The sequence below is a fragment of the Hypanus sabinus genome, chromosome 17 (assembly GCF_030144855.1).
Source record: "Hypanus sabinus isolate sHypSab1 chromosome 17, sHypSab1.hap1, whole genome shotgun sequence".
NCBI lineage: Eukaryota > Metazoa > Chordata > Chondrichthyes > Myliobatiformes > Dasyatidae > Hypanus > Hypanus sabinus.
In genome coordinates, this window is record NC_082722.1 from 48,839,621 (window position 1) to 48,863,267 (window position 23,647).

The 23,647-nt window shown below is 36.6% G+C and overlaps 1 protein-coding gene across 1 annotated transcript in view; it reads right to left on the bottom strand.

Moving 5' to 3' along the window:
- Positions 1 to 15,854: 15,854 nt before the first annotated feature.
- ca5a (carbonic anhydrase Va) overlaps positions 15,855 to 23,647 on the bottom strand; it is a 47,715-nt gene continuing 39,922 nt past the window's right edge. Inside the window, exon 7 of the mRNA XM_059993025.1 lies at positions 15,855 to 18,890. Coding sequence (XP_059849008.1) covers positions 18,771 to 18,890 — 120 coding nt within the window. The 3' untranslated portion in view covers positions 15,855 to 18,770. The remainder of the gene's footprint in view (positions 18,891 to 23,647) is intronic.

Here is a 23,647-nt window from a genome sequence, read left to right on the forward strand (position 1 = left end):
GATTTAATGAGCGGGTATACTTAATGAAGTGGCCACTTGAGTATGAAGCCAGTGCTGATGTTGCCCCTTTTCCAAGGAGATTTTGTGAATGTCGTTCAATAACGAACTAGTGCTCCCCCCGGTGTGTAGGACAAATAAATTCCTCTCAGGCTCCCAGCTGGGTACAGGCATCCTTGAATAGTTTTCTCCGTCCATTGCACAATCTCTAAGAGTCTGTTTTGGAAATCTGGTGTTGAGCCTGCTTTTCAGATAGACTGGGAGAAGACACTGATGTTGGTTGGCTTATCCAGTCAGTGAAGTTCGGTATTGTACATGTAACTTTTCAGTACATTGGGATGTATAGTAGTGCAAGAGGAGTTGCTGGTGCCTAGTTCATGAGTTTTGTGATAGGTTCACCGTGATGATCATGTACTGTTCAGTCAAAGTCTGCTGGCACACTGAAAGTGATGGTGAATATCATTATCAATATTCACCTCCATTGAGAAATATTTCTTGAAATCTGAGCAACAGTCCACATTTTCCTCATGTGGGCATTTGTTGCCAGTAGCAGTGCTGTACATTGGAGCAAATTGGTGGGGGGTCCTGATTTTTTTTTCGTGGACTTTAACAGTACGGCTGAATGTCTCATTTGCTTCAGTGAGCAAATTGAAAATGACTTGGTGTGTATATGCAAAGGTTACCTATATGTATCAGTTCAATGACTGAAGTTGACCTTGGTTCTTCAGAGGAGGGTGAACAGTTTCCCAGCAGTCCTAGAAATCAGCACTACTGCAGTGGTGGACTTGTTGGTAAGGGGCAATATTACAGGGAAAGAAATTGTTGCAGAGGTGAAGCTATTTTGTTTGACTGCCGGTTGCACTGAGATTAAGGTTAAAGTTTGCATACATTTATGAAGCAGACAAGATGAATATGTCATGTGTATGCTGCACTTTGATTTGACACTGGTTGAAAGTGTAGAATTTGTAGGGTACAGGAAGCTATCAATGAAATTCCAGGGAGGTGTTCCGATGTCCGGAGCGGGGGCAGGTGGACAGAGTGGAATTATGACTACTTTCTGCTATACTTCTGAATGAGAAGGGGGAAGAAACAAAATGCTGCCATCCTGTGGTTGATGCTGAAAAACGTAGGGACTTGTTAAAGGTAACACACACCAAATGTGGAACTCGGCAGGTCAGGCAGCGGATACAGAAATGAGTAACAGTTGATGTTCTGCACCAAGACCGGTCTTAGGAAGCGTTTCAGCCCGAAACATTGACTGGTTATTCATTTTCATAGATACTGCCTGACCTGCTGAGTTCTTCCAGCATTTTGTATGTGTTGCTTTGGATTTCCAACATCTGCAGAATTTCTGTGCTTCTTACTTGCCGAAGGTAGTAAAAGCCTAATTTGAGTGTGCATGCACACAATGACAGAGCTCTAAACCATCAAAGATTTCTTCACTGAAATGTGTGCAAGATTGAGCTTTAAATATCTATAAGACAAAGTTCCTTTATCAATCTGCTCCTGCATTAAAAATGCTGCTTAACTGCAAAAGACAGAAATATTTGTAAACCAAACCCCACACGATTTCATCCTCAAACAGGCAATTTAAAGCACTGGAGTAGCACCACCAATACTGCCTCTGCAAAACCCTTTGAATCCACCAACAGAAGAGTGCTATCAATATCTGAGGCTAATATCCCAAGAATAAGGTCTTGACTATGTTCAAGCATATTGTCTATTTGTATAACATTAGACTCCTGTTCTAATTTGACCGTTTTCTGTTCATGATTTCTTATTCTTCCTTTAAAATATTGAAAAAAAACATTGAGAGGTCGATTGTTCACCTCACCAGCATATTGAAATAAGTTATTTAAAAGATAAGAAAGGTGTGGCATAACTATTCTTGTTCTCCATTCTGTACCGAACTAGATTTTGCTAGAAATGCAATCAGTTCCAGGTAGAACTGAAAACATATACCTGTTTACAGGAAGCCCAGTCTTTCCTCTTGAGCAATGAAACAAGTAAGTCAAAACTTACTGACAGATTCCCCGGTCTATCAGTTTACTCTGGTGTCTGGTAGAGTCCAGTGGCACACCTTAAGTCTGCTTATATTAAGATTTTCACTTCTATAAGCAGGTATCATAGATAAGGTAGATGACGTTTGTACACACAACAGCAATGTTGTAGCTGTTACAGAGACTGTTAAATGAAGGAGAGGACTGACTGCTTGACTTTCTAGGGCTCAGATGTTTCCTAAATGATAAAGAGGACTATAAAAGAGAGTCAAATTTTAGAAAGCTGAAATCAGACATGACCTTTAAAAAAACAAAGGAAGCAGGAGAGTACCGAAACAGGGAACCTAGAGGCATTAAAGGTGTTATGCAAAGTCTTTGGCAATTAGGATTAATGAGAATCCCAATACATATACCAAAAATAAAAGAGGGTAGGAGGGAACTTAAACCTGGACCTAGAGGAAGAAGGCAAGGCATAAACAAATACTTTGCATCAGCATTCACCAAGAAGGTTGTGGAAAGTGAACCCGGGGAGATGTATGCTGATATTCAAGGGCATATCAAGAATGAAATGTTGCAGCTTTTATGGAACATTAAGGTGAATAAGTCCCCAAAGCCTGATGGGGTCTATCTCAAGGATTTTGAGAGACAAAAGGCCTTCTCATAAAGTAAGGTCCAAGACAACTAGAGAATAGCCAATGTTGTTCCTCTGTTTAAAGACAGTAGAGACAAACCAGGAAATTTTAGGCCAGTGAGCCATACATCAACAGTAAGGGAAATATTGGAGAAGGTTCTTTAGGATATGATCTACTTGCATTAAGAAAAGCATAGACCAGTTAGTCAGCATGGCTTTTTGTGGGGTAAGTCATGGCTTAGAAACTTGATTGAGATTTCTTGAGGTGATAAAGATAATTGATGAGGGCAAGGCAATGTATGTTGTAAACATGGACTTAAGAGTTTTAACAGGATCCTTTATGGTTTGCTGATCTATGGATTAAGGCATTTGGGATCCATGGAGACTTGGTAAATTGGGTTAAAAATTAGCTTGACCAGAGAAGATGGATTGGTGTAGTGCAGCAGTGTTTCTCTGTGATGTCTAACCGGTGGTGTTCTGTAAGGATGAGTTCTGGAATGTCTGTTGTTTGTGATATATATGTAGGTTGATTAGTAAGTTAGTGGGATTGTGGATTTCCTGATAGAGGCAACATAACTAGACAGTCAAAAATCAAAGTTAAAGTAAAATTTATTATCAGAGTATGTATATGTCACCATATACTACCTTGAGATTCATTCTCTTGTAGCCATTTACAGGAAAATAAAGAAATACAATAGGATTATGAAAAACTGACAACCAACTTGCAAAAGAGGACAAACTGTGCAAATAAAAGTAAACCGAGAGTGTGAATTGTAGAGTCCTTGGAAGTTCAGAGTTGAGGTGAGTGAAGTATCCATGCTGTTTTAGGAGCCTGATGATTATAGAAACATAGAAAACCTCAGCACAATACAGGCCATTCTGCTCACAATGCTGTGCCGAACATGTACTTACTTCAGTTCTAGGGTAATAAATGTCCCTGAATCTGGTGACATGGGACCTAAAGCTCCTGTACCTCTCGCCTGACAGTAGTAGCAAGAGAGCATGGCTTGGATGGTGGGGTCCTTGATAATTGATGCTGCTCTCTTGTGGCAGTGCTCCTTGTAAATGTGCTGGTAAGAAGATACATGGCATACTTGCCTTCATTGGTTGAGATGTTGTGTATAAAAGTCAGGAAGTCATGCTAGGATGTGGAGACTTTGGAGAAACTAAGAAGATATTCATCAGAATGTCACCTGGATCAGAGAATATTAACTATAAAGTGAGGTTAGACAAACTAGGATTGTTTCCCCCCGCTGCATCAGAGTCTAAATGGTGACCTGATAAAGATGTATAAAATAATGAGGCATTGGTGGGGTATACAGCAAGAATCATTGTCGTGGAAGTAGCTTCAAGGTGAGAAGAGGAAATGTTTATAAGTTTTTGTTTCTTACTGAGAATGGTAGGTACCTGGAACATACTAGCAGAGACTTTTAAACAGGCATGAAACTGAAACGATATAGATCATGGGATTAATTTGCATCATGGTCAGCACAGACTTTGTGGGCCAAAGGGTCTGTTCTGTACTGTTACCAGCTGAAATAGACCTGGTTCAAGATTGCAAATAAATTTAATATCCTTAGTTATTAGTTTTAGGGCACTTTCAGATTTTAAAAAAATAGCTTATTTTTCTTTCTTTCCATCAAAAAATGTATGAACTGTCTGAGCTCTCTGGCCGTGGATCTAGAGTTAAAATGTAGGTTTAGGCTGGGTGGCCCTTTTCAACCAGCATTAACATAATGGCTTATACTGATCATCTTATGTCATAAAACTTTCATTATTCTAGTAATTTAAGTTCTTTTCAAATGCTGAAGGATTTAATTTTTTTTAAACCCTCTCACATTGTCCAGTCTGTAGATTGGTGGATAAAGTTTTGGAGCTGTCATGGCCTTCTGGGTATTTTGAGGGCAAGAGTTCTTCAGCATATTGTATGATATCCACTTTGATCGATCTGGACATCAAATCTGCACCCAGTAATTGCAAGCCTTACAACATCAGTTCGTGAATAGTTTTCGAAATTCAATCCAAGAATTTTCCAATCCCCAAGTTGTCAGTGCCAAATATAAATCGGTAGCATTTCCGATCATGTTTAATTAGAAATATTAAGTAGATGATCAATCTGTTTCCTCCTGAGATTTCCATTGTTATAGAGACCTATCTTCAACTAATTTGATTTGCTCTTTTTGATACAAAGGACATTGGATACAGAAGAGACCATTCAAATTCTAATACTGAAGATATTCAGTACAGAATTAACTGTATTTCTAGTTATTTTAGTTACAGTTAAACAATGGGACCTACGTGGCAGGTTTATCCTGTACATAAAATCTCAGGCAAATACAATTTGGGCAATTGTCACGCTGTCTACTCACAAGTTATAAAATATATTGACAAAACTTTCAAGTCGCACTTGATTACCTATACACTTACTCATTGATGCACAATTTGTTTTAAAAATCAATGGAATTTTGCAATAGAAAAAATAACAGCATAGCCACCATTTTCAAAACTTCTGCAAGCCCAGAAAGCTCCAGACGGTACTAGGGTATATGCGTCCTGGACGATTGTGTCCTGGTCATTAGCGTCCCTGGACATTTGCGTCCGTTTTTTTTGCATTCCACTATATGTAACTATTACTGGGTAATAACCCTGTGTTATATATGCTAAGCCTCTTATCTCAGCTCAAAAAGCAACTGTCTAATCAATTAGGGTAATTGGAGGCAAATGAGGGGTGCCTTGTTTGCTACTGAGCTACTTATAAACAAACCCCCACATTTCCTATTGCAATTTGGCTTTAAATTTACATTTTTTCAGAAACTAAGCTATGTCACAGTTCTTGAAATCAAGCAAAGGTGGAAACATACTTGTTGATGACAGAAATTATATCTATCATTATCATTAGAAAAATGCTGCGGACACGAAAACTTATTGGAGTTGTGTGGTACGATCCTGCAAAGCAAGAGTTCATACCAAAAGTGATGTAATAACAAATTAATGAGCATTACCATGGTTCTTCTGCTGCTGCGATTAGAACAAAAGAATCTGGCAATTGATACTGGCATAAATAATGAAAATAGAATGCTTATCTTTGCTTCTGAAGAGGATTTGGATGACTTGACACGATTTCAGAACTGGGCAGCAGATGGCACTTTTAAAATTTGCCCACAAATCTATTATCAATTGTACTGCATCCATGCCCAAGATGGTACATTCAGTATTCCCCGTGTTTTTGCTCTTTTACCCAATAAGACTAAAGAAACATATGACCGCCTATTCACTCTTTTGTTGCAGACTCGCCCTCAACTGAATCCCAAATTAGTGCTGACGGATTTTGAACAAGGAGCAAGAAAGAGTATAGCAGAAACATATCCTAATGCAACAATAAGCTCGTGTATTTTCCATTTGTCAAAATCCATCTTTTTCTTTTTTCCAATATTTTTAATAATTAATTTACATATAAGAATACAGAGTACAGGTTAAAATATATATATCAGTACATTATACTAAATCACATACAAAGACTCCTTATCCTATATTCATACAGGTTAATTAATTTGTAACAGTGAAATACAGTAATTTTATTATATATAAAAAAATCAAACCCACTACCAAGACCGAAGCTGATTGGTAAAGAGAAAAAAGGGAAAAAAATTATTAGTCATCATATGTGCTTTAACAACAAATTAAAGGTTTTGAAAATAATTCAGAAAAGGTCCCCACAATGTTTGAAAGTCTTGACTAGATTCAGAGATTGAACATCGAACCTTCTCCAGATTTAAACATGATATCACATCACGTAACCATTGGGCATGAATAGGAGGGTCATAGGAGAAATAAAAGCCAAAGTGTGCAAGTCAGATGACTCCAAAACAATATCCTTTCCTCCAACAATACTAAATAAAGCAGTCAAAGGATTAGGCTTAAAGTTTACTTTAAAAAGTATCGAGAAAGTTTGAAATACTTCTTTCCAATATTTTCCAAGACTTGGACATGTCCAAAACATATGAATGAATGAAGCTTCTCCATTGTTACATTTATCACAATATGGAGATATATCTAAATAAAAATGAAACAACTTATCCTTGGTCATATGGGCCCTACGGACCACTTTAAATTGTAGGAGAGAGTGGTGAGCACATAACGATGAACCAATTTAAAAATTTGATTCTAAGTTTCCTCAGAAACTGAAGCCTGTAAATCTTGTTCCCAAAGATTTTTAATTTTATCTAAAGGAACACTTCTCATTCCCAGCAGCATATTATAAATATTAGATATAGATCCATTATAGAAAAGTTTTAAATTAAAAATTCCATTTAGTAGATTCTTATCAGGACTTTTAGAAAATGTACTTATTTGAGACCATAAAAAATCTCTTAATTGTAGGTATTGAAAAAAAAGTTTTGGGTAAACTATATATAGTTGACAGTTGTTCAAGTGAATAGACTTCCCTGTACAAACAGGTCCTGAAAGCATTTAATACCTAATCTATCCCATTCTTTAAAAGCCACATCAATCACAGAGGGTTTAAAAAAATTAGGAAAAATGGGACTCGAAAGAGAAAATCTCAATTAGCTAAAGTATTTTCGAAATTGTATCCAAATTCTCATAGTGCGTTTAACTACCAGATTATCAGTTAACTTACTCAAAGACAAATGGAGTGAGGATCCAAGAAGAGAGAAATAGAAAATTTATTAACAGAATTGGCTTCTGAAAAAACCCACATCAGGCAATCCTCATGATTTATGTACTATAACCAGAATGTAAGATTTCTTATATTAACTGCCCAATAATAAAATCTGAAGTTTGGTAAGGGTAGTCCTCCATTCTTTTTATCATTCTGAAGATGAATTTTATTTAATCTAGAATGCTTATTCTTCCATATATAAGAAGATATAATAGAGTCAAGAGAATCAAAAAAAGTTTTAGGAATAAAAACTGGCAATGCCTGAATAAAAGATATAAATTTAAGTGATATATTCATTTTGATAGAGTTATTCTGACCAATCAGCGATAACGAAAGAGGCAACCAATTTAATAGCATCCTTCTTACATGATTTGATAGGGTAAGAAAATTTTCTTTAAATAGACATTTATAGTTTTTAGTGATTGTTACACTTAAGTAAGTAAATTGGTTTCATACAATTTTAAAAGGAAGGTTAAAATTTGTTGGTATCAAATTGTTCAAAGGGAAAAGTTCACTTTTGTGTAGATTTAATTTTTATCCTGAGAAGTGGTTGAAACAGGAGAGTAAAGAAAGCACATAGGGTAATGAAGTCTCAACATTAGAAATAAATGGCAGCAGATCATCAGTGTACAGCGAGACTTTATGAATAGTGTCCCTCCTTAAAATATCAGTGATAGCATTAGATACTTGAAAGACAATGACTAAGGGTTCTAAGGCCAGATCAAAATGCAAAGGGCTCAATGGACAGCCTTGTCTAGTGCCACATTGGAGCTTAAATGGTTTGGAATTATGAGAATTAGTGATAATCCTATGGGAAGGAACAAAATAAAGTAATTTAACCCATTTAAAGAAAACGGGTCCAAAATTGAATTTTTCTAAAGTTTTAAATAAATAATTCCATTCAACTCTGTCAAAAGATTTCTCAGCATCTAGGAATACCACACATTCCGATATCATGTTAGAAGGAGAATAAATAACATTTAATAGCTAACAGATATTAAAGTGAGAATATCGGTTTTGATAAATCCAGTTTGGTTATCATAAATGACAGATGGTAAAATATTTTCAAACCTCTGGGCCAAAACTTTAGATAGGATCATAGTATCAACATTAAGTAAAGAAATTGGTCTATAAGAAGAGCATTCAGTTGGATCCTTATTCTTTTTCAGAATAAGAGAAATGGAAGCCTCATAAAAAGATTGAGGGAGTCTGCCCGACTTAAGTGAATCTGAAAAAAAAAACAACATAAATGAGGCATAAGCAGTGAGGAAAAGGTTTTGTAAAATTCTCCGGAAAATCCATCTGGACCTGGAGCTTTCCTCAAACATAATGAACACACAGCCTCAACAATTTCCTCAAAAGGAATAGGTTGTTCCAACAGTTTTCTGTTGTTGGCAGAAATTGTAGGAATGTTTAGTTGATCTAAAAAAATGTTCATCACAGTGTTATCCTTCAGAGATTCAGAACTATAGAGTTTAGAGTAAAATTCTCTAAAAGTATAATTTATTTCTAAATGATCAGCTGTCCTATCACTGTTAGCTTTGAATATTTCTTTAATCTGTTTAGCTATAAAGGTTTTAATTTGATCAGTCAATAATTTACCTGTTTTACCTCCATGAATATAAAATTGACTTTTATCTTTTAGGAATTGGGTTTCAATCGGATAAGTTAAAAGGAGATCATATTTAGTTTTAGTTTTAGTTTCAACACATCTTTTATATAAGGCAGGTTCTGGGACCAAGGCATACTCTTGGTCTAACTGTTTCAGCTGATTAGCTAAATCACTTCTCTCTTTAGTAGCTTTTTTCTTAATACTTGCAGTATAAGAAATAATTTGTCCTCTAATATATGCCTTAAAGGCATCCCATCTGATAAGACTAGAAGCCTTCTCTAACATATTCTCTTAAAAAAAAGTAATTTGTCTCTCCATAAACTTTAAAAAATCAGATAACAAAGTTAGATTAAATCGTCAAAATCTATTTGTCTGAAGAAGACCTGGGAGATTTAAAGATAGAAACACAGGAGCGTGATCTGAAACAGCAATCACTTTATATTCACAGGATCAAACTAATGGAATCACTTGGCTATCGATAAGAAAAAATCAATCCTGGAATATGTATGGTGGACATGAGAGAAAAACGAATATTCCTTGTCTACTGGATGAAAGAAACATCAAGTATCAACTATCATTAAAAAAGATTTAATAAACACAGATGATTTATTTGGTAACATTTGTTTAGAAGATGAATGATCTAAAACTGGATCTAAGTAACAATTAAAGTCCCCACCCATCACCAATAAGTATAGACTTAGACCTGGCAAAAATGAGAAAAAAAACACTCAAAGAAATCTGGGTCATCTATATTCGGAGCATTTACATTAGCAAATACCATTAATTTGTTTTTTTTTTAAAGAGTTTCCCTGACACTATAACAAAATTCCCATTAGTATCAGAAATTACTTTATGTTGAACAAAGGGAAGCTATGGAGAGGGTGCAGAGGAGATTTACCAGGATGTTGCTTGGTTTGGAGAACAAGTCATATGAAGCAAGGTTAGCAGAGCTGGGACTTTTCTCTTTGGAGCATAGAAGATTGAGAGGGGACTTGATAGAGGTCTACAAGATTATGAGAGGCATAGATAGAGTGGATAGTCAGTACCTGTTTCCCAGGGCACCAACAGCAATCACCAGAAGGCATATGTACAAAATTCAGGGAAGGAAGTTTAGGGGAGACATCAGGGGTAAGTCTTTTTTTACACAGAGGGTTGTGAGTACCTGGAATGTCTTGCTAGGGATGGTGGTGGAGGCTAATACATTAGGGATATTTAAGAGCCTCTTGGACAGGCACATGGATGAAAGAAAAATAGAGTGTTATGGGGTAGTGTGGGTTTAGTACTTTTTTAAAGGATTATATGGGTCAGGACAACATGGAGGGCTGAAGGGCCTGTACTGTGCTGTAGTGTTCTATGGTTTCAATCCTTATAGATAATAAAATTCCCTTTGTTCAACATAAAGTAATTTCTGATACTAATGTGCATTTTGTTATAGTATTAGGGGAAGTAAATAACAAATGAGATCCCCTCCATCAATTAGAAAAGTGTGAATTGTCACACTTATGTACATGGGTTTCTTGAAGAAAAACAATTGGTACCTTAAGTTCTTTAATATAGGCAAAAATCTTATTCCTTTCCACGGGGTGATTTAGCCCTTTCACATTAAAACTAAGTAAATTAATACTTTGATCCATTTTAAAACTATTTATAAGAAAGGTTAAAGTAGCAATCAGCAAAATGTATATTAAACCCAAATAGTAAAACTTGAGATATATTAGCTAAGCAACAGAATTGACTAGATTCCCAAATCAGCTTCAAGAAAAAATAACTCCCCATCCCCCTCCCTCTTCCCAAAGAGAGAAACTGGGTCAAAGAACAACCGCTATCTACAAACCCCATTTCCAGAAAAGCTGGGATATTTTCCAAAATGCAATAAAAACAAAACTGTGTGATATGTTCATTCACATGAACCCTTATTTAACTGACGAAGGTACAAAGAAAAGATTTTCAATAGTTTTACTGACCAACTTAATTGTATTTTGTAAATATACACAAATTTAGTATTTGGTGGCTGCAACACACTCAACAAAAGTTGGGACACAGTTAAAATAACATTAAAAAGTGCACAGAATATTCAAGTAACACCGGTTTGGAGACTCCACATTAAGCAGGCTAATTGGTAGCAGGCGAGGTATTATGAATAGGTATAAAAGTAGCGTCCATCAAAGGCTCAGTCTTTGCAAGCAAGGATGGTTCCTGGCTCACCCCTTTGTGCCAAAATTCGTGAGAGAATTGTTAAGTCAGTTCAAAAGGAACATTTCCCAACACAAGATTGCAGAGAATCTAGGTCTTTCAACATCTACAGTACATAATATTGTGAAAAGATTCAGAGAATTCAGAGACATCTCAGTGCGTCAAGGGCAAGGTCGAAAACCACTGTTGAATGTGCGTGATCTTCGAGCCCTCAGGCGGCACTGCCTAAGAAACCGTCATGCTACTGTGACAATTACAGCCACCTGGGCTCGGGAGTACTTCAGAAACCATTGTCACTTAACACAGCCTGTCGCTGCATCCAGAAATGCAACTTGAAATTGTATTATACAAGGAGGAAGCCATACATCAACTCTATGCAGAAACACCAGCGAGTTCTCTGGGCCCGAGCTCATCTCAGATGGACTGAAAGACTGTGGAACCGTGTGCTGTGGTCAGATGAGTCCACATTTCAGCTAGTTTTTGGAAAAAATGGGCGTCAAGTTTTCCGTGCCAACGATGAAACCAACCATCCTGATTGTTATCAGCAAAAGGTGCAAAAGCCAGCATCTGTGATGGCATGGGGGTGCATCAGTGCCCACGGCATGGGTGAGTTGCATGTAGGTAAAGGTACCAGTGACCCCGAGGTGTATATTAGGATTTTAGAGAGACATATGTTGCCATCAAGGCGACATCTCTTCCCTGGATGTCCATGCTTATTTCAGCAGGACAATGCCAGACCACATTCTGCATGGGCTACAACAGTGTGGCTTTGTAGATACAGAGTGCGTGTGCTTGACTGGCCTGCTGCCAATCCAGATCTATCTCCTATTGAAAATGTATGGTGCATCATGAAGAGGAGAATCAGACAACGGAGACCACGGACTGTTGAGCAGCTTAAGTCTTATATCGAGCAAGAATGGACAAAATTTCCAATTGCAAATCTACTACTATTAGTATCCTCAGTTCCAAAACGATTAAAAAGTGTTATTAAAAGGAAAGGTGATGTAACACAATGGTAAACATGCCTCTGTCCCAACTTTTGTTGAGTGTGTTGCAGCCATCAAATTCTAAATTTGCGTATATTTACAAAATACAATTAAGTTAGTCAGTAAAACTATTGAAAATCTTTTCTTTGTACTTTTGTCAGTTAAATAAAGGTTCACGTGAAATAACATATCACAGATTTTTGTTTTTATTGCATTTTGGAAAATATCCCAACTTTTCTGGAAATGGGGTTTGTACTTCCCCTAAACACATTCCCTTAGAGAGCATGTTGGAACCGCTCCAGATAATTCAAGGTTATTTACTGTTTCAAACAAGACTAAATAATATAACCATATAACAATTACAGCACAGAAACAGGCCATCTTGGCCCTTCTAGTCCGTGCTGAATGCTTACTCTCTCCTAGTCCCACCGACCCACACTCAGCCCATAACCCTCCATTCTTTTCTGTCTATATACCTATCCAATTTTTAAAAAATGACAATACCACTTCTACTGGAAGCTTGTTCCACACAGCTACCACTCTTTGAGTAAAGAAGCTCCCCCTCGTGTTGCCCTTGAGCTTCTGCCCCCTAACTCTCAACTCATGTCTTCTTGTTTGAATCTCCCGAACTCTCAATGGAAAAAGCCTATCCACGTCAACTCTATCTATCCCCCTCATAATTTTAAATACCTCTATCAGGTCCCCCCTCAACCTTCTATGCTCCAAAGAATAAAGACCTAACTTGTTCGACCTTTCTCTGTAACTTAGGTGTTGAAACCCAGGTAACATTCTAGTAAATCTCCTCTGTACTCTCTCTATTTTGTTGACATCTTTCTTATAATTCGGTAACCAGAACTGTACACAATACTCCAAATTTGATCTCACCAATGCTACAATTTTAACATTACATCCCAATTCCTATACTCAATGCTCTGATTTATAAAGACCAGCATATCAAAAGCTTTCTTCACCACCCTATCCACATGAGATTCCACCTTCAGGGAACTATGCACCATTATTCCTAGATCACTCTGTTCTACTGCATTCCTCAATGCTCTACCATTTACCATGTATGTCCCATTTTGATTAGTCCTACCAAAATGTAGCACCTCACACTTATCAGCATTAAACTCCATCTGCCTTCTTGCAGCCCACTCTTCTAACTGGCCTAAATCTCTGCAAGCTTTGAAAACCTACTTCATTATCCACAATGCCACTTATCTTAGTATCATCTGCATAGTTACTAATCCAATTTAACACCCCATCATCCAGATCATTAATGTATATGACAAACAACATTGGACCCAGTACTGATCCCTGAGGCACACCACTAGTCACCAGCCTTCAACGTGACAAACAGTTTTCCATCACTACTCTCTGGCATCTCCCATCCAGCCACTGTAGAATCCAAATATAATACAAATAATATACAGTGAAAAACAAGCTTAGACAAGTTTATTGAACAGAAATAGCAATTATTAATACTGAAAAATATTAGTTATTTTTTAATATGTAGTATTTCTATTTTTGCAAGATTTTAAATCTATTCAATATAAGTAGTTATTTTTTGAATTTAAAAATTCTTGCGCCTGCTCCTTCATATAAAACCATTTAAATGATCCATCTTCCATTGTAATTCTCAGCTGAGCCGGAAAACGAAGAGAAGGTTTAAAATTTTGCTTGTATAGCTCGGCCATAACTTCTTAAAATTTAACACGTTCTGCCTTAACTTCAGATGAAAAATCTTCAACAATACAAATCTTTTGATCTTGGTAGTCAATCACACCTTTTCCACAGGCAGCACAAATCATATGATCCTTTATTTGAAATTCATGGAAATATATAATGACTGATCTTGGTTTTGATTTTGACGTCGATCGGTAGATTGGCGACCTGTGGGTGTGATCAATCAAAGGCAGAGACTTTATAATATCAGGGAATAATTCCATCAAAAAGGTTTTGCAAAGAATTCTTTAGGATCATCTCCTTCCGTTTGCTCTTTAAGTCCCGAGATTTGTAAATTGTTCCTCCTACTTCTGTTTTCCAGATCAAAAATCTTCCTTCTCATTATTTCATTGGCCTTGGATTGCTTTTCATACAGCTTTTGCAAATAATCCATTCTCTCATCCAGTTAAGTAATAACATCTTTATGTTCCTTTATCTTATCATGCTGTTAGAATTGCTTCAATAGCTTCTAGTTTCATGCCTATTTATTTAATTTCAGTGCTGATTTCTTTTCTGAACTGTTGAAACTCCTCAGTAAGCTTTTGAATTGAGCCCGTAATAGCTTCCAAAGTTGCTTTGGTTGTCATAGTAATATAATAATCCGTCTAACAGTAGTATTTCAAAAGGTTGGAAAGAAAAGTAAGTTAGGAGCCCCAGCAGAGAGCTGTTACTCCATCAGCTGCCAGCAGGCAAATCCTCAAAATCCATCTTTAAGAAAATTGCGATTTCAGTTTAAGTCAATCACGAAGATCAAGAATTCAAATATTAAAATTAGACGTTTCTCTGCATTAGCTTCCCTTCCAGTAAGTGATGTGGTAACAGGCTTTTTGGATCTGAGTGATGATCACGACCTACCTTCCAAATGCATCACATACTTTGAAGTTACATACATTGGCCAAGCAAGAGGTAGAAGTGGGCACAGGATTGCAGTAACCTTTTCTACTGAATCTTGGAATATTCATGAACAAACAGTGAATGACTTGCTGAGATCTAACAATTGTTTATAGGGGTGGCATAATGCTATCCAAAATTCAATTACTTGTCAACACCCCTGTTTGGAAATTAATTGATGTGTTGAAGAAAGAGGAAGTTATGGCCACAAAGAAGAAAATTGACTACCAAAGAATATAAATAAGCGCCTTCAATCATTTATTGCACATTACAGACAGACAGACATACTTTATTGATCCCGAGGGAAATTGGGTTTTGTTACAGTCGCACCAAGGATAGGGTAGAAATACAGCAATATAAAACCATAAATAATTAAATAATAATAAGTAAATTATTCTTAGTGGAAATAAGTCCAGGACCAGCCTATTGGCTCAGGGTGTCTGACACTCTGAGGGAGGAGCTGTAAAGTCTGATGGCCACAGGCAGGAATGACTTCCTATGACGCTCAGTGTTGCATCTCAGTGGAATGAGTCTCTAGCTGAACGTACCCCTGTGCCTAACCAGTACATTATGGAGTGGATGGGAGACATTGTCTGAGATGGCATGCAACTTGTACAGCATCCTTTTTTCAGACACCACCGTCAGAGAGTCCAGTTCCACCCCCACATCACTGGCCTTACTAATGAGTTTGTTGATTCTGTTGGTGTCTGCTACCCTCAGCCTACTGCCCCAGCACACAACAGCAAACATGCATTACAATCCCTTTTATAATTAATAGAAGTTTTTGATTAAAAAATTACATGAATATGTAAATTTATATCTTTTATGAAATATACATATATTGGGACACAAATCTAATATGATATACATATATTGGGACACAAATGTCCGGGACGCAAAAGAACGGACGTTCATGACCAGGACGCATTTGACGGGACACAGTTGTCCAGGACACAATTGTCCTGTCACCGCTTCAGACTTCAAGGACATAAGAGCATAATGTTTAAGGGGAGGTAGATTCCTAAAAGGAGAGAGGGCAAGAGTGACAACTTGCTACATTAAGGCAGCATCTTAATAAATGTGGCAGAGGATCACTAATACAATTAAGGTCAATTGAATTCAAAAGGGAAAACACCTCAATGGTCAAAATAGAGTTTACTGCTGTATATACAAGTACATACACAAGGCAATGAAAAAAATTACTTGCAGCACCACTACAGGCACATAGCGTAAGCAATATTTACATGAAAAATGAATTATACATAATTTTACAAGAAAGACAGAACAAAAAACTATGTAATTTAGTGCAAACTGATCAGTGATTACATAACTGTAGCAATTAGAGTTGTGTTGGTTAGTTGGTTCAAGAACTGAACGGTTGAAGGGAAGTAGCTGTTCTTAAATCTGGCAGCGTGTATCTTCTGCCTGATGGTGGCTGCAAGACACATGGCTGTGATGATGGGGTTCTTTGATAATGGAAATGATATCAGCACCTCATGCAGATATTACCAATGGTGGGGAGGGATGTGCCCATGATGTGTTGGGCAGAGTCCACTACTCTGGCATCTTCTTACATTTCTGCACATCCAAACTGCCATACAAGACTATGATGCAGCCATTCTTGATACTTTCAACAGTTCATATGCAGAAGCCTGCTGGAGTGTTTGGTTAGAAGCTAAACTTCCCAAGAAGGGAAATGCATTGGCATATCTTCCTAGTTTATGTTTCATCAGCACACCCAACCACATCACTGAACATGTTCTTCAGTACAAGATACTTAGTACCAAAGGAAACTATTATAATGCTGCTAAGCAAAAACAAAAGCCTGTGGATTAGAAAAGAATCAGAATGTAGCAAAGGAAGATGAAAGCACTGATGAGGAAAGGGAAAATTAGATCACAAGATTAGTTTAATGAGAAAAAAACCATTAAAGCTTCTGTATATGTAAAAATAAAGGAAAAGATGAGCTAAAATTGATGACAAATAAAATCACCTGGCTAAAAATAAAAGCAACGGAGAAGATAATGGGACTTAAAACCTAAAAATACTGGGACTCTAACTTGGAAGTTAGAGTTTCAAAAGTAGTACCTTTGAAGTTGGTGAATGCATTGGTTTTCATGTTTTAAAATTCCATACGTTCTAAACCAGTTCACACAAATTTGAAGCAAGTGTACCTCACTACTGAAGACAGACTGAGAGGAAACAAACTGGGAACTATTTAGGCTTGCATCAGAAGTGAAAATACTGAAATTCATAAAGGAAATGGTAACAGGATGTAGACAGTCCTACTCCTGCCAACTATCTGTAAACAGATTTAAGTCAGAAATGTCTATGTGGTGAACTATGTGCCTGTCTGGACACGCCCCCTTCTGACTGCTCCTGTGGCTCCTCCCACAGGCCCCTGTATAAAGGCGATCTGAGGCCTATGCTCTCTCTCAGTCTCCAGGACGTAGTATGATGGTCACTCACTCCTGGTTCCTTCTTCCAGTCAATAAAAGCCGATATCTTGCCTTACGTCTCAGAGTGAGTTATTGATCTCACTCCTGGTTCCTTCTTCCAGTCAATAAAAGCCGATATCTCGCCTTACGTCTCAGAGTGAGTTATTGATGATGCATCAGTCTACTAATTTTGGTAACCCATATTGTATTCTACATGCATTTGCCATAGTTCATTTCATTGAATAATCATCCTAACGTTAGCCATAATTAAACTAATTGAATAAATATATCTAGTCATTAATAAACACCATGAACCAAATTTCTAATACTGACTTTTAAAAAGTACGAGAGAAATTTTGCAAAGTAAGATTTCCACAAGTCAGGTAATCCATAACCCTGCAAGTTTCTATACTTCAAAAATGATGGTCGAACATGGCATTGTGTTACAAGGAGAGAGGCAGAGAGGCTCTAGATAAATATAAATAGGTTAAGTGAATTGGTGAGAATATTGTAGGTGTTAAAATGTGGAAAAATATTACCCACCTTATTTTTAAAAAAACTTTTTTTCTAAGTTGAGAGTCATTGAAATGTTGCTACCTTTGTACACAAATCACAAAGTCTGTTCTCTGTATCTAGAGATAAACCTGTGATGGAGGGAGTGCAGCAAAAATTCATGATTGATTCTTGTGATTATGAACTTGACATATGAAAAGTGATTAAGCAGAATCAGACCTGTACTCTTGAGTTTAATGAGATCTCTAATTTTTCTAAAGTGCAGGTGTAGAAAAAAGGATAGGTGTGGAGTTCATATTTTCCATTGCTTAAGATGACTTTGGCTTTTCAGGATAGAGAAAAGAAATTTCACTGAAATTCTCTGTCCAAGGGAGCTATGCATATTCAGCTGCTGAATACTGTATATTCAGGTAAGATCGATAGATTGTCATATATCAAGAGAATCAAGACATATGGTGGTTAGTGCAGGAAAGTGACACAAAGACAAGAAATAATTTATGATCTTGTGCACGGCAGAACAAATAGGAGTCAAATGGCCTGCTCTTGATACTGGTAGAAGAACAAGAGGCAAGTTTTCATCCAATTGGCAACAGTGATTGCTGTAGCACCATTCTATCATGCACCTTTGGATGAACTAAACAGTTCCAGTCAACATTTTCTTCAACACTCTATAATTTTGAAAAAAATCCTAAATATTATATGAATATAGTTTATAAGCAATGTTCCACTGATAAGTATGAGACCAAGGTTTAGCTTTTATTTAGTGTTCTTTATAGAACATTGACATATTGTTCTGTCATTCTAAATGATACAAGCTCCCTAATAGATATAATTTTCATCATCAAATAATAAAAATTATAAATTTTAACTGTATCAAATTATAAAATACACTCAAATATATAAACATATTCTGAATTATGTCTAGCTTTTGATATATATTAGAAGATCCTCTATGTAAACTTTGAAGTTTAAGTTATTTCTTTTTCCAGTTCACCCAACCATAGAAGTTATTTAATGTGCATAAAGTATAAGAAAGGCGCTCAGGTATATTTGTTTAAACAGTTTTCCACATTCATGGATGTCTTTTCTGTAGAGATCTATTTTCATGGGATTGTTGTATAAACTGTGCGTTTCAACAAAGGCTGCAATTGTCTATAGTTGTCCACCATATGTTTTTGCTTTTCCCCAGGAGCTGTGCTAAACAAACTACGAAACACAGCCAGCTGTTGAAGAGAAAAAGAACAAATAAAACAATTGTATGGCACAATGATCCCCACTATGGGGATAATTTCAACAGGAAAAAAAAACAACCAGTTTGTATTTTTCAAGAAAAAATGGACAAAATACCCCAAAATAAAAGGAATTTCCATTTTCTAATTATTAATACAGTACGCAGCTGTGAATATGTCACAAAGTGCTCAGGTAACTATGTTATCAGCAGTAAATAATCATTGCATCTAAAGCACACATACCTCAGAATCACAGAGATGAAGAGAAAAAGATAAAAGTTTTATTCAAAGATTTATAGTCTTTTATACAGATAGTACTCAATTCTGCAGATAGCACAACACTATACAGTGTTATGAAATTTGGTTTTGATTATATTAGAATGATTTCCTAACACAGTAGTTAACAACTTACTACAACTTTATAATGGCCTAGAATTATTTTTGGTTAGTAGCAAATTTGAATGAAACTTTATATAGCTAAATGAGAATACAAATTAAAAACAGTACTGATACAGAAGTCCCAAAGGGTTGGAAATATTAAGCAGGGTTGGTCAATAACCATGGAGAAACAAACAACTATGAAGTTAACGGTGAGCTTTGATGACACATCATCAACCCAAGACATTACAATTTATTTCCCTGTTTATTGCTGTAGCTCAAAAGAGGGGAGCCATGGAGTCATAAGTAGCTAGCCATCACTGAAGATGTCACCAGAGGCATCAGTAGATGTATGTACACAGCTTAATCAAATTTTATTTTAAAACTACTGATGTCTGGTTCCATACAGCAACATTTTTCCATTTGAGATTCAGCGCAAGTTGTGGAAAAATTCTGCAATTCTTCTCTGGTTTCCACAATTGCAATGTTTGAGTGTAGTCATGAAAAATATTGCCAACAGTGCAAAGTGGTTTAGAGACATCTGCATTCATGCAATATCCTGAAATTTCTGCCACTTATTTGGGGAACTGTAGACAAAATCTGGACCAAAACAAAGTATCTATAAAAGTATTCACCCTTCTTGGAAGTTTTCACATTCTATTGTTTTACAACATTGAATCACAGTAGATTTAATTTGGATTTTTTGACACTAATCAACAAAAGACTCTTTCGTGTCAAAGTGGAAACCGATCTTGACAAAGTGATCTAAATTAATTACAAATATAAACAAAATAATTGATTACAAAAGTACTCATCCCCTTTAAAATGACACATCAAATCAACACTAGTGCAGCTAGTTGGTTTTAGAAGTCACATAATCAGTTAAATAGAGATCACTGTGTGCAGTCAAGGCATTTCAATTGATTGTAGTAAAAATAAACCTGTATCTGGAAGGTCCAACTGGGTTGGGAGGGTATAGACGGACTCTTTTGCTCTTGGCTCGGCTGGAGGTTGGAGGAATGGCGAATGGTGGTGCTGGACTGTTAATGGTGTGGGAAAGTTGGGAAATAGTGTAGGTTTGGGTTGGAGGAAGGATCTGGAAAAGGAACCACAAAAGGCAGGTTTGAGTGAATGTGGGTTGGTGGGAGGAGATTGGAATGAAGTTGAATCTTGATCTGTAACATGGATAAAGAAACATAATACTGGAGTGATTTCAAGTGATGGAGAGGAAGGGCGGGATATTTTGAAAAAAAGGAAAGACTTCAAAGTATTGTTTAAATTTGATCCAGAACAGCCTTCTTCTACCAATCCCATTAGATTAACTACAGAGTTAAAGTCGGCTATAGGGAATATTGTACTTTAAGAGGAGGTGATGTGTTAATTATTTGTAATGATAAGAAAGTGTAAGAAAGCATTACCTTTGAAGGTGTTACTTGGCAAAAAGATAGTATCTACATTGCCTAATGAAAATAGAGGTATTAGGGGGTATTATAATAGGTGCTGCAGTAGAGATTTCGATACAAGAGGTTAAGTCTTATTTACAGGAGGCAAGGTTAAGGAAGTAAAGAGATTGCAAGTAGTCAGAAATGGGGAAAGGATGGATAGTTTATCTGTATTGATATTTTTGTAAAGTGAAGCTCCCTGATAAAGTTAGTTTAGGGTATGTAGTCATAATGTATAACCTTATATTCCACCTCCACTTAGATGTTACAAATGTCAGAGGTTTGGGCATGTTGCGCAGTATGTCCTGGGAAACTAAGATGTAGTAAGTGTGCTGGGGCACATAAATATGAAGATTGTGAAGGCATAATGTTTTATTGTTGTAATTGCAGAAGAGAACATGGTGTAGCTTAGGGGGTGGCACGGTAGCTTAGTGTTTAGCACAATGCTTTATAGTACAGGTAACCCGGGTTCAATTCCTGCCACTACCTGTAAGGAGTTTGTATGTTCTCCCCGTGACTGCGTGGGTTTCCCCCAAGATGCTCAGGTTTCTTCCCACAATACAAAGACATACTAGCTGGTAGGTTAACTGGGTATTATAAATTGACTCATGAGTAGGCCAAGATTAAGTTGGTGGTTTGTTGGGTAGCGTGGCTTCAAAGGCCAGAAGAGCTTCCATCATGCTGTATCCCAATAAGTAAATAAATAAAAAACAGAGGATGTGAAATGTTGAAGAAGGCAGCTGAAGTTCAACAGGTAAAAGTACAGTTACATGTCTTATGCAGAGGCTGTATGTTGGCATCACATTTCTCTTACTAAAGACACTTGACTAGTTGATAAAATGAAGTTTGTGATGGTTATAATATTAATGGATGTGGTGAATTGTAATGCTTGGACACCTAGTCATACTAAGAAAATTAAAATCATTGTGAAAGCTGCTGAAAAGCTTCTGGGTATAACTGGTGTTATATGTGTAGCTATAAATAAACCTCTGATGATGGGGTATTTGTATATTTCAGTCTCCTTGTGAAGGTACATAATGGGTTTAAGAATATTGGAGTGGAATGCGAGAAGCCTGATTTGTAATGGTCAAGACTTTCAGAAGTTTATTTCTGATTTATCAAATCTACCCGATGTTATATGTATTCAGAAAACCTGGTTATTACCACATTTAAGTTTGTTCCTTGCAGAATTATATTGTAATTAGGCATGTTAAGTTTTTTGTTGGTAGAGGGCAAGTTTTATAAGTAAAGGTATAGGACATAGACCTGTAGATGTGAATGAAGTATATGAGGCACTTGTAGTAGAAGTATTTGATTCAGCACGCAGGGGTGGTAAAGTGGTAAATTTTTACAACCCTTGAGAAAAACTTTCAATTGATTTATTGGTAAGCATACATAGTTCTAACTAAGAGTTCCATGGTGTGGGGATTTTAAAGCACATAGTTCACTGTGAGGTTGTTCGCAGAATGATTATAATGGTTTGGCTGTAGAAGAATTTTTAGATATTTCCTATTTTATGTGTCTTAATGATGGGATGAGTACAAGACTTAATGTTCATAATAGTTCTGAAACTGCTATAAATTTAACTTTAGCTTTGAACATTCTGGCTGGAGTGAGTGAGTGAGTGGGATGTCATGGGAAATGAAACATTGGGGGATGATCATCTGTCAGGCCTGAATGTTGATGATTATGTGGATTTCTGCAATGAAAGGTTATGCCACATTATTCAAACTGTGGTGGAAGTGATCCCTATTAAAGTGGGCACTAACAGAAGAAAGGCTGTATCATGGTGGACTGGGGAGTGTGCAGAAACAATTAGGAGAGAATTAAGGTGTTTAGGAAAGTTAAGAAGTATCGCTCTCCAAGTGACCTTACTAAGTATAAAAGGGCATAGGCCATGGGGAGCAAAGTAGTGAAGGTTACAAAAACGGTTTACTGGAAGTCATATTGTGATAGACTTATTAAACTTGGAGATGTTGGGGAATGACTGAAAAAATGGAGAGGAGGATTTGTAGGGATAATAACATTCCAGTATTGATTAAAGAAGGTAATATGATTGTTACTGAAATAGAGAAGGTTGGGTTAACGGCTTGTTCATTTGCTGCAATTCATAATCAAGCTAATTTAAGTGAATATCCTGATTTGTTGGAACCCAGCTGTAGCAATTATAGTATTAGTAATGTGGAGTTTTCTTAGTATGGATTTAAGAAAGCTATTAATAGTACAGGTCAGACAGCTCCAAGAAAGGATAATACATGTTATTGTATGTTTAAACATATGGCCGACAACTCTTGAGATAATATTAAAATTTTTGAATCATATTTTGAGTTTAGGCCAACTTCCCTCCCATGGAGACTGGCAGTACTAGTGCCTACTCTAAAACCTGGGAAACCCCTATCGGATCCTTCTAGTTATAGTCACAAACATCCACTTGCATAAACTATGGAACATACTGTAATTTTGTAAAAAAAAGGGAGTGTTTTATCAGAGAGGATCCCCCACCCCCCCAAGGCAGTATTTGTAGCCCTTTATTGTTTAATATTATGATTAATGTTACTTTCTCTGAGATAGGGACTGGGGTGGATAAATCACTTATTGCAGATGATGGAGCTTTATGGATTCGGGTTAGAAATTTCAATTTAACTGTATATAGGATACAGTTAGTGATTAATAGGATCGAACAATGAGCAAAAAGATGGGGTTTTAAGGTTTCAGTAGCTAAAACACAAGTTATGTGTTTCACAAAGAGGCTTAATAGACCTGCATTTAACTTGAAATATGGTAAAACTCTTGAAGAAGTGTCAATGGTAAGATTTCTTGGCATGTGGCTGGATAATAATCTGACATGGAAAGACCATGCTGGTAAAATAATTGACAAATGTAAAGGGTCATTAAATATCCTTAGGTGTCTATGTGGGTATTCTTGGGATG